The sequence below is a fragment of the Phymastichus coffea genome, unplaced genomic scaffold, assembly GCF_024137745.1.
Source record: "Phymastichus coffea isolate CEN01 unplaced genomic scaffold, Cenicafe_Pcof_1.1 PCOF00010, whole genome shotgun sequence".
NCBI classification, from domain to species: domain Eukaryota; kingdom Metazoa; phylum Arthropoda; class Insecta; order Hymenoptera; family Eulophidae; genus Phymastichus; species Phymastichus coffea.
Window position 1 is genome coordinate 1,880,847 of NW_026706821.1, and position 11,088 is coordinate 1,891,934.

The 11,088-nt window shown below is 36.9% G+C and overlaps 1 protein-coding gene across 1 annotated transcript; it reads left to right on the top strand.

Annotated features, from left to right (window-relative positions):
- The first annotated feature begins 5,114 nt into the window (after positions 1–5,114).
- Positions 5,115–10,341, top strand: LOC131671826 (uncharacterized). Its single transcript, XM_058948576.1, has 4 exons — positions 5,115–5,181; positions 7,022–7,204; positions 8,810–9,045; positions 9,859–10,341. The coding sequence occupies exons 1-4, from the start codon at positions 5,115–5,117 to the stop codon at positions 10,339–10,341; spliced, it is 969 nt and encodes a 322-aa protein (XP_058804559.1).
- Positions 10,342–11,088: the final 747 nt, after the last annotated feature.

Consider the following 11,088-nt stretch of genomic DNA (forward strand, 5'->3'; position numbering starts at 1 on the left):
CATTAGTAAATTGTTTGTTAACACTTACAAATACGCACATTAATTTAGGAATTTTAATTTTCACAAGATAAAATTATTGAAACGCTTTTATGAATAATTCGGCGACGTCGGCTGAGAGCACAACGCGTTTATTCATAAAGGCATTTTTAAGTTTTTTCTTATGAAAATTAAAATTCAAAATTGATATCCGTATTCTTAAAGCGTCAACAATCAATATGTAATGAAAAAATGAAAAAAATTATCTTTTCTGGAAATTTAGAATACCTATTTGTAGTCTTACGTTTGTTCATTAGTACTTTTGAAGTTATAATTTTGTATGAAGAAACAAAACTACGAAATAAAGATTGTAAAAACTAAAATTTACGAAGAATATTTCCTACTTTTTTTTCTTCAAGCCATCAGTATTTCATCTTTCACGACCGAATCGAAAACGAGAAACCGTGCGTAGAGACTATTGAGTAATCTTCACTCGACGTCCGGCGTATGCAACTCAAATATCGTTTAGTATTTCACTGATGCCTTACAAAGATCGACCATCATAATCAAAATCAGCGTTGCTGCGCTGCTCTGTTGCCAAATAACACAACTGGGATACATTGCTCAATGAAGATATAATTTTTCTGTCTTCTTCTCCCCATACTTAGGTATTGGCGATTGCGAAAGACCCGATGTGCTGATTTCACTTCTAACCGCGGTAGCCGATGGTAGAGAAGATGGTATATTAATAGAGCTTCTTGACTTTTTTTTTATAATTCTATTTAATATTTATAGGGTTGAAAAATACTCGTGAGCTTACGGATTTATATTGTTTTTAGAAAAATTTTTTGGAGGTGACCGGATTCTCTTCCTACTGAGTTTTATGAGTGTGGGAGGTGATGGAGGATCCAGAAAATTATTTTCTTTTTGAGCCATATCAGCACTAGACGCACTTGATGTTTCACTGATTATAAAAAGAGAAAATAATTATAAAATAGAGGAATCATTTTCAGTTATGATTGAGATTATAGTTTGTGTGTATACATGCGTGCACGCACATCACGAAATTTACAAAAAATGTAACTTTTCTGAAGAATGGAATTGAAATAAATGTTTTTAACGCTAGAGCTTCCGGACTTTTCTGCCTTATTGCTTAAAAAAATACTCGTGAAAATTTGAAAAGTAACTGGCAACTTTTTTTCTGCGCTTTTAAATAAAAAGTTGACACGGGCACGCCCTCCTATACAATTTTATTTTACAATCAAATTGCATACATGATCTGCGATAAGCTGAGTGCTGCTCTACGTTCGCGCCCCCTTTTATCTTTCTCTCTCAGACAAGGCACACACTCACACACACACACACACACGCGTGCACGCGCGCACACACACGCACGCATGCACGCAGGCACGCACGCACGCAAGTGGGAAACTCGAGCCACGGCCGTGTACATACGCAACCCTATCACTCCTACACTTCGGCTCGTGTCCAAAAGGTTGAGAGCTGATTTGTGCAGGCTGAACACTTTTTCAGGGACCACGAGTAGCCGAAGTTTTAACTCGAGAAGGGAACTTCCCGAGAGTGGAGTCTTTAGTTACTTAACGCCTCGCGCGCCCCATAAATGTCAGTTCCTCGCGGGATTCACTACTCTCCGGGTGGCCTGGAACTGACGCTAGAGCACAGCCTCGCAGCTCCAAAGCCGCCCCCGTGGTCGAGTCCTGCACCTCCGGGCAACCGTGAGCTGTCCCTAGAGCTATTTCCCCTCGCAGCTCCTGTTGCCCCGAGCTCGATCACGCTGAGCTTGTGAACCTTGCAGCCGAGTTAGGGCGACCACGTGCCAGTACAGAATACTTGCACCCCTGCTCATTTTCAATCTACACACACCGTCGTCATCCCGCACGACTCGTGCTCATGTTCGCTGACCCACACCGCTAGCCGCGGCAGCACAAGGACCTTTGCGCCACCCAGGACGAGAGCAGCAACACCGCCGCCGGAGCAACAACGGCGAGCGTAGAATCAGTGCTCACCCTCTTGCTTACCTCCGCGATCGTGCCCGCGTTAATGCCCAAAACCCGGGCGTAACGCAATGTCATATTTTTTAAAAATTATTAGCCATTTTGCCCTTCTTGAGTCGTTGGTGAGTGTCCCATCATCAAAAGCACCATCGTATTCTACATTAAAAAATACATGGAAATCATCTATCCTAAGTTATGAAAATAGTGTTTGATGTTCATGAAATTCAGAATAAGCACATACCTATCACTTACCAACAGCTAAAAAAGGGCAAAGCCGGTGAATAGTTTTTAAAAAATAGGACTTTTTTCATTTAAAAAAGGAAAAAATGTAGTTACTATTTACTTTTTTAATGTTCACGAGTATTTTCTGTCCCTATAAATGCTAAGCACTAAGGCGAAAAAAGTCCGGAAGCTCTAGCATTGAACATTTTTTTTCAATTCCATTATTCAAAGAAGTGCATTTTTTGACAATTTAGAGTGTCTTGGGTGCGTGCTTTTTGCAATTCGTAAATTGTTACCGATCCTCTTCGACCAGTGAGGGTCCAGCCGATTGCTTCTTTGCCTTTTTTGTTCCCACAGTTCTGTTAAGACATACACGAATATAATTTTGTATCTGGAGTACATCATCTGGTGTGACGACGCCATGAGTATATTGAAAGGAGAGGAGTGCATCTATATTTTTTCCTTCTCTTCTCAACCAGTTTCTGAAAACGTTCACCCAAGGATCATTCGCAGATAACTTGCAGCCATATATTTTTTCTAATGCCCACACTGTCTTGTGCAAACCGATATTTCTTGGATCTTGGTTTACGTTATGTTGACTATACAAACTGAAAAAAAAATGTAATATTCACATTACGAATAGGGAAGCTGAGACTAAAGCTTTAGAATTTTCGAAGATTAGAGAATTCTAGACTTTTAGAAGATTAGAGAATTCTTCACTTTCTCTATCCTCTCCCTCTCTCACGAGTCCTAAGGCAAGCGGTAAGTGGACCGGATGATCCACCGGATTACGCGCGCACATACGCGGAAATTGTAAGGGAGAGAGCCCAAAGGCGAGCGACGCCTCTGCGCCGGACTTATTTCGATGTTTGCGTTCTATTTGGTTGTAATTTTTATCAATAAAGTTGTTGCATTTAAAAGGCTTTTCCCCACTTGTGACTAGGGTTTTTATGCCGGCTAGGTGCGGTCTCTTCCCTAATCCGGGGGATAAAAAACTGCGACTCATCTCTGTATATAGAACCTCTAAACAACATACACTTCGTTGATCCTACCTAGTACTCACTCACTCTCTCTCTCTCTTCTGCATATACTATTGAAGTTGTTCAGAACCAATATTGCAAGCTGGAAATAGTGTTACAAATTTTTATTTTAAACGATATACAACTCGATATACAAAAAACAAAGGAAGCTTGAGAATAAAGAAGAAGACCTTTATAAAACGATTTTTTTCTGAAAAAAGCCTAGAAAAGCTATTCATATTTTAATAACTAATACATATATTATGTGCCTAGTTGTTTTGCGAGTTGTAGCTACAAAACTGCAGAACGTGTGGCACAGAGAAAGAAAAGCGTCTAAATTAGCGCGTGGAGTGATGTGCGTTTGCAATTAATCAATAATTATAATTATTTTTTTTAAGTTATTACCTTTTTTCAAATGCATTTTTCTCGTAGCTTGACCGTATGGGTTTAAACAATTTTTATACCATCTTGTTCCCTGTACTTTTCTACAAAGAAATATGATTGACGTCTCTTGGCACTTAATAAACAACAAGCCTGAAATAAATAATAAACCGAAGCGCCCCATTCGCACCGACTCGCTGCGAGCGATGTGGCTGAGGTCAAGTTACTGATTACCTAATTATTGAATCGAAACTAACACAATTCTACAAGCAATTCTGAATTTATTTATCGAGACGAAACTAATGGAAAGCTTCGTTACATATGGTTTCAAATTATCATGTATCAATGAACGACACACGACAATGACATGCCTGTCGAAATAAAAGTTTAAAACCATCATCATCGTTCGCCGACTAACGCTGAGGCGTTACTCCCGCAACCTCCAAGTTTACTTATGCGAGTTATTGTCAATGCTTTAATAATTTTCACGTTATACTATAACATTTTGGTACACAGTTAGGACTTTCCATACATGTATATAGATGCATAAATCAATGGGTAATTTTTTATTCATGTTTTATTTTCACGAGACTATAACTTTACCACGTTATGTCATATTATTTTTTCGTTAATTAATTGGAAACGTGTGTAAAACCTTGACCCGTGAGTCAAATAATTTATAAGTAATTTTCTTGCAAGAAATAAATTAATCATTACGGTCCTGTGAGTTATTCGCTGTCATGTTAATTTTGCCATCAAAATATTTTCATAAGCCAGTGAAATATCCTGATGTACATCAACGGAAAAATAAATTGTGATTGTTATATGTGATGCGGGCATATCACTGTACAATTGATATGATGTAATTCAACTCTACATTTTTAGCCACACCCACTTTAGCCAACTTATTGTATTATAGTGTCCGTTGCGGCCAGGCTTCATAGACATTTCATTACTACTCGCCTGCGTGCCGCTAACGCGACACTTGATATGTGTAATGTTGACACGGTAAGGAACTTACAAACCAAAAAATTTCAAAATTAAAGAAAGAATTCGAAAATGACCACGGAGAGATGCATTTGTTTTTTGTCTTCATTTTTTTCTAACGAAAATCAAGTTATATGTCGACGATTACGGCGCGAGCGCGACTTCCATCGTGGGCAACAGAATGGCTGGTCAATTCACGATTGACGAGTACGTCGACATGGTGATTTATTTTGGTGAGGCTGGGCCTGGGCTTGGAAGATCTCGACAAGCTGCTGAACTATGGTCGGCACAACACGGAAGGCCAGTTAACCCCCGAACCATCGACACCACAGTTCGGAGGTTAAGAAATACTGGTTGTGCGGCGGTGACGAATGCAGATGGAGGTCGTCCACGTGAGCTGCGAAATCAACTGCATGAGCCGATCGTTGAAGTTTTTGAAGAGGACCCGACGTAGAGTTTGCGTGTAGCTACCCGTGAAGTATCCGAAAATCTAGGAGTCATATGTACGTACAGTATGGCACAAAGAGTCATGCGGGATGATGGACAACACGCATATCACTACAGAGCCGTTCAGGAACTTCGTAAGTTATACATGAAAATATATATTTCTTTTATTATTTTATGGCTGTTACTGCAGTTTTGCTTCCTTGAAGAGGAAGCATTGTAAAGGGTTTTGTCGAAAAATTTTTTTTTTCGCTCTAACTTTTTTATTTCTGCAGTTTTCCTGTCGATTTTTTTTTGTATTCGATAGATGTAATTGTTCTACACCGAAGTAGAACGATCATTTAAGATTGTAGTTGAACTGGACTTCGTGGGAAGCTTTCAAAATCGTTTTTTCAGGTTGTCCATTTTCATTTTTTTCCAAGTTCACTGCCTAAAAAAATTTTTATTTCCACAATTTGACGTCTAATTTTGTTATTTCCTGTTGGGACTTTTTGTGTTGTAGTAAATTAAAACTTTTTTTTCGGTTTGCTAACTATCTGATAGTTATTATAAGCTTACAAAACACTTGAAATGAGGTATATTTTTCGCTATTATTGTTGTATATCTGTTAACCATTGGCATTTTTAGAATTTACAAGATATCTTGATCAAACTCAATATACATGTTCATTTTGCAACTACAATTTTTGTAATATCTTCTAACAATGCAAGATCGAATCGTGAAATTAAGGGGAAACGCAAACTCGGCCTCGTGATTTTCCTGAAGAAGGGCGTGTCACTCGAAATCGCTAGTTGCCAGCTTTGGTCATAGCGATCTCAATCAAATTTTTAAATATTCAAAATATGAAATCGCAAAGATTGTATATTTGAAAATTTCATGCAGTTTTACTATTTTTGATACGCCCATTAAATTTTGACAGGAAATAGCGTCTATATCCTAAATTAAAAAAAATCGTTGCTCTGCAGCGATACAAACTTCAACATCATTTTAAAAACTAATTTTTTTAGAATGTGTAATTTAGAAATCAACGAATCGAAATTTCTTGGAAAATTTTCCTGCAATTTCTCGAATCAAACCTTAAACTATGAGATGAGTTTTTTGCATTAGTTTAAGCTTTTTTGACCAAATGGCAAATAGGCAAAGTAGCTATATTCTCGAAATCAGCTCAGAAATCCGTGTTTTTTTCTTTCCCTTTCCTGTCATAAATTTGTCAATTATCCCAATAGATTGTTGGCAAATTGATCGACACGAAAGATCTCAAGCTTCATTGCATTTTATTACCATTCATTTTTCACGGAAATCACTTGACCAACCTTTACGATAGGAGTTACTTCGTCGTTTTGTTTTTCTAGTAATCTTTGATGACCATGAGGTAGAATGATTTTTATAAGAAATAAATGACAAAAAAAAGTAGGGTTACTTATTTCGATTAAGTTATAAATAGAATAATTTGTTTGATAACTTATTTAGTTTTGGTCTGTATCTTAATAAATTTAAAACAATTCGGCCGAAAAAAATTTGAAAAAAATCCATTTTTAATTGTTTGATAGAAAGTTTATTGAAGTTTTGAAGTAGTAATTAGTTTAAAATAACCTACTATAGTCTAAAAATAGTTTTTCTCAAGTTTAATTTACAAAAAAATTAATTGATGAATGCATTGGATTTTATAGGAATCTGTTTGTTAAACTTGGATTGCCTACTTGATTTTTCTTTCTTCAAAATGACCCATGACTATTAGAAGTTTATGAATTTTTTTAGAAATTTGGGGTATCAAAAGACGTATATTCAAATAAAATACCTCGGCTACTTTACTTTAAAAAGTACACATTTTTCAGCTTTCAAGCTAAACTCTTATGTAAAATTCTAATCAAAAAATTTTGTTAATTCGCATTCATAGAATCTCTCAATTTTTCTAAGTAGCATAGATAATTATATACGATGGTTATTTTGAATATTACTTATACATTCTCAAAACAGATGAAAGAGATGCCCAGAACCGTATTGTGTTCTGTCAATTCTTGCTGAATGAAATAGATGCTGATCCAGGCTTTATGGATCGAATTCTCTGGACTGATGAATCAACATACGTACGGAAGGGAATGTTTAATCAGCACAATGAGCATCAGTGGGCTCATGAAAATCCGCATATGGCTCGGGAAGGTAACTGTTTTGAATAGTTAAAGACCCCACATTCTAAAAAAAATCAATCCCCTGAAAATTTTCCTATGCGTGTGCGTCTTCTATTGTAAGAAAATTTATTTTTAGGATACGCTTAATAATAAACATTTTTTAAGCATTTTTCAAAGAATTTTTCTATACCCCCTGCACGAAGACACGACTCTGCGCACATTTCAAAAAGCAATGGTACTCCAAGTCTCATCTTTGCGTTCGCAAAACCGAAAATGTTAAAAAGATATATCTAAAAATATATTATTACGAGTATAATAAAAATAAACTTTCTTCCAATAATACACGCACACACATAGGAAAATTTTAATCGGATCAGCAGTTTATTTTGGAATACGGAGTCTCCGTACCGGGATCCGGCCGTGAATTTGTCATTGGGTGCGTTAGTTATGATTTATAAAAAAAACAATCTACGATCTCTAGCGATTAAAAAAAAAATTTTTCTCTATTGTAATAAAATTTATATTTTTAGATCTATAAACAATTATTAATGAAAACGTTATTTAGTTCGTTCAAATTGCTTTTTCAGTTTATCCACATGGAGGTCCGTTTGGTGGGTGAATATATTAAATAAATATAGCGATGATTTAGGTGTAAAGGAAAACTTGATGTTTTATTAAAAGTAGACTAACTACTACAAATACTTAATAGTAGAGACTTAGTCTACGCAAAAACCGCGCATCTCGCAGAGAGTAGAGATGTAAGCGTGTCGGCAATTCTAGCGTGAGTGACGATTCACTCGTCATACCTCAGCGAAGACGCTTCCCTTGGGCATCGGGGGAAGGTAAGTCCCACCCACGAAGTCCGTGAAAAGGGTAGCTGAGGACCAACGGGAAAGCAGGGTGATGAGACGTGTTTTGTCGCTAACAACAAGGGATTAGCGAGAGCGCAAAGCAATTTTTATTTATTGCGGGCGCGCCATAAAAATCGAAATTCGGCGCGGCAGTTAAGCGGCAGCCGCGCGACAGCTGAACTAAATTATTTTATTGATGCTGAGGAAAAACTGAAAGTTTTAACCAAGTAGATCAACAGATAAAGCACGTCCGCCACACACATTTAAACAATGGGAAGATAAAGTCAAAACTGATTCACAGTTCATACATTATTGAGTATTAATCTAAATCACGAAGTAAATGTAGTTCGTATATGCATCTATAAGTGCGAAAGACTATTTAAGAGCAATAATATTTTGTCAAGCGAGATGTTCATTCGCCGTTTTTAAAAATATCATGCACTGATACTTTATTTCGTAGTACGAATGTATACAATTCCTCACGTATTTTTCAGTCAAATTTTCCTTTAATAGCCTTAAAATTGTGGGCACGTAGAAGAGAAAAAACGAAATAGAACAAATGCAATCATAAAAGATCAAAATACTAACATAAATATTACTTTTTGTAAATAATATGGTTAAATTATCAAACTGCAATTCTTTGTACGGTATGACTCGCTTCGCTCACGTTGTCTCAAAAAACACAATACGACATATGCGTAGATAGGAGACGTCTTGCGTCGCCAAACATCTATCAAAATGTACTATAAACTGAAAAATTTATAAATTTTGTTCATTATTTCCAGATCGATTTCAAAATCGGTTTTCAGTCAATATATGGACAGGCTTGATTGGTAATCAAGTTATTGGTCCGGTACAACTTCCAAACCCACTAAACGCTAAAAATTACCTTGAGTTCCTGCAGGATATACTTCCAGGATTGCTTGATGGTGTGCCAGAAGAACTGCAAGAAAATCTTATTTTCATGCATGACGGTGCATCAGCACATACTGCTGCGAATGTAAGGAATTATCTTGATCAGGTAATTATTATAGTATACATTGTTGTTGGAAATATGTAAAAGCATCTCACCTATTTTGCTCTGCGCATGTGCGTGACTACACGTCTCGCTCTCTCTTGGCGGCTAGCGGCGTTGCCGCTCAATTCGTTCTAGTCTCTTCCGTGACGCGGACGCCAAAGGCTTTCTCTCGAATAAAGCATTTCTTTTCTACAACTGTTTATTCACTTATTCTGCTTGCTTTACCCTTCCTTACCAAAAATTGTATTACGCGATTTCTCCTAATGAAAGTCTTAACGCTCTGAAATTTCATGTAGGATAATTTTGTCGTGGTTTTATGCCAATTATTTGCTGAAGGGAATATTGCTCTGACTTGAAAGGAAATTTAATTACTTTTATATTATTCTTTATAAAAATATAAAAGTCGTTCTAGGACAGATAGCCTTATGAAAATTTTCTACTTTGTATCATACTTGACGAGTTTTATTTCCGTCGCTCAAAGATTCTCAAATCTCAATTAAAATCCGCTCTCCTCCTCTTTCCCTTTTATTTCAACTCTACTTTGAATATAAAATTTTTTAATCTCTACGTATGCTGCCAGTATTTTGATTACTCGTACTACTTTAGTCTACAGAAGTTTGAAAACCAACACGGCTTCATTAGTATACTTCGGGGAGCATGTGAGAATGCATTCACAGTACAGCGCTAGAAACCAAATATGTATATGTCTGTACATGCACCTGCATGTACAACTGTCGGCTAGAAAAATTATTGGTTTCATAACAAATTTTACCCAGGTATATTAAAATCGCTTATAAAATATTTTAATTCTTCAAGGTATATGGCGGCCATTGGATAGGCAATAATGGTCCAGTACGCTGGCCAGTAAAATCTCCTGATTTGAACCCATTGGACTACTTTTACTGGCGGACATCCAAAGAAGCAGTTTATCACAATGGCGGCCTCAATGACCCAAATGACATGATACAAAGAATCCAACATCACGCCCAGCATCTAGAACCCGAAAAAATACACGCAGCTACACATCAGATAAGACGTAGAGCTATTTTGTGTATTCAGCAACAGGGGGGGCATTTCGAACAATGCTTGGATAGTGATGATGGTGGTGATGATGTTGTTGAGGAGGAGGACGAGAATGGTGATGATGTTGATGTTAATGGCAATGATGAAAATGGAGAAGATGATGATGATGATATGAACAACGATGGTGAAAATGATGGCAGCGAAGATGGTGAGGCTGATGATAGTATGGATGAAGATGATGACGACGTTGGCAACGATCCGGATTGGGAGATATGAATTAACATGTTTTTTATATTTTTTCTTTTCTACTAAGGTTTTACTAAAAACTAGTCAGCTTAATAGTAGACGAAATTCGAATAATTCGATAAAACGTTATACTCTGTGTAAATAACGATGATTTGTTATATAAATCTGTTTTTTCAATCATCTCCCTAAGCTGTTTTGGTTGTTCTCAATACGGGCCTCAATTATTTAAATTTTCATACACCACTGAGTTCATCACAAACAGTTATGGATAAGTGGACTTATGAAAAATTTTTTCTAGAATTGAGGTAATTAGATAAATAATTAAAAAGAAGAGTGATAATTTACTCGTTCAACTTCTAAAACTGGAATCAAGACAAATAATTGTGGGTGAGGTGACAGAATGTCAACTGACGAAAGGTTAAATAAGCGTAGGGTGGTGAGACCGTTCTCGTTATTCTACCTTTTTTTCCGCTCTCGTCCTTCCTTTCCCATATTTCCCAAAACATCGATTACGTCTAACTCTTGATCATTGACACTTATACCACAGCTTACCTTTGGTCTGTTGCATTACCTGTTCCGCCCGTTGCTTTTGTCTTTTCAATATTATCTTCACGTCTTCTACGGCTAAACCAGGCCACACTGTGCTCCTTTGCCTTTCTACCAAAGTCCATGTTTGACTTTGACTCTTCTATCAAGCAGCACTGAGCACATCTGCCCTTCACACAAATCTCTATATATCTGACACTCTTCTGAGACCGCCCTGAGGTTGACCGCTTT

What these genes read in the sequence shown, in the direction of transcription:
- LOC131671826 (XM_058948576.1), top strand. Translation starts at nt 5,115, where the DNA reads ATGGCACAAAGAGTCATGCGGGATGATGGACAACACGCATATCACTAC. An exon ending in CAGAGCCGTTCAGGAACTTC is followed by an intron (nt 5,182 to 7,021) that starts GTAAGTTATACA and finishes TTCTCAAAACAG; the next exon opens with ATGAAAGAGATGCCCAGAAC. An exon ending in TAAGGAATTATCTTGATCAG is followed by an intron (nt 9,046 to 9,858) that starts GTAATTATTATA and finishes TAATTCTTCAAG; the next exon opens with GTATATGGCGGCCATTGGAT.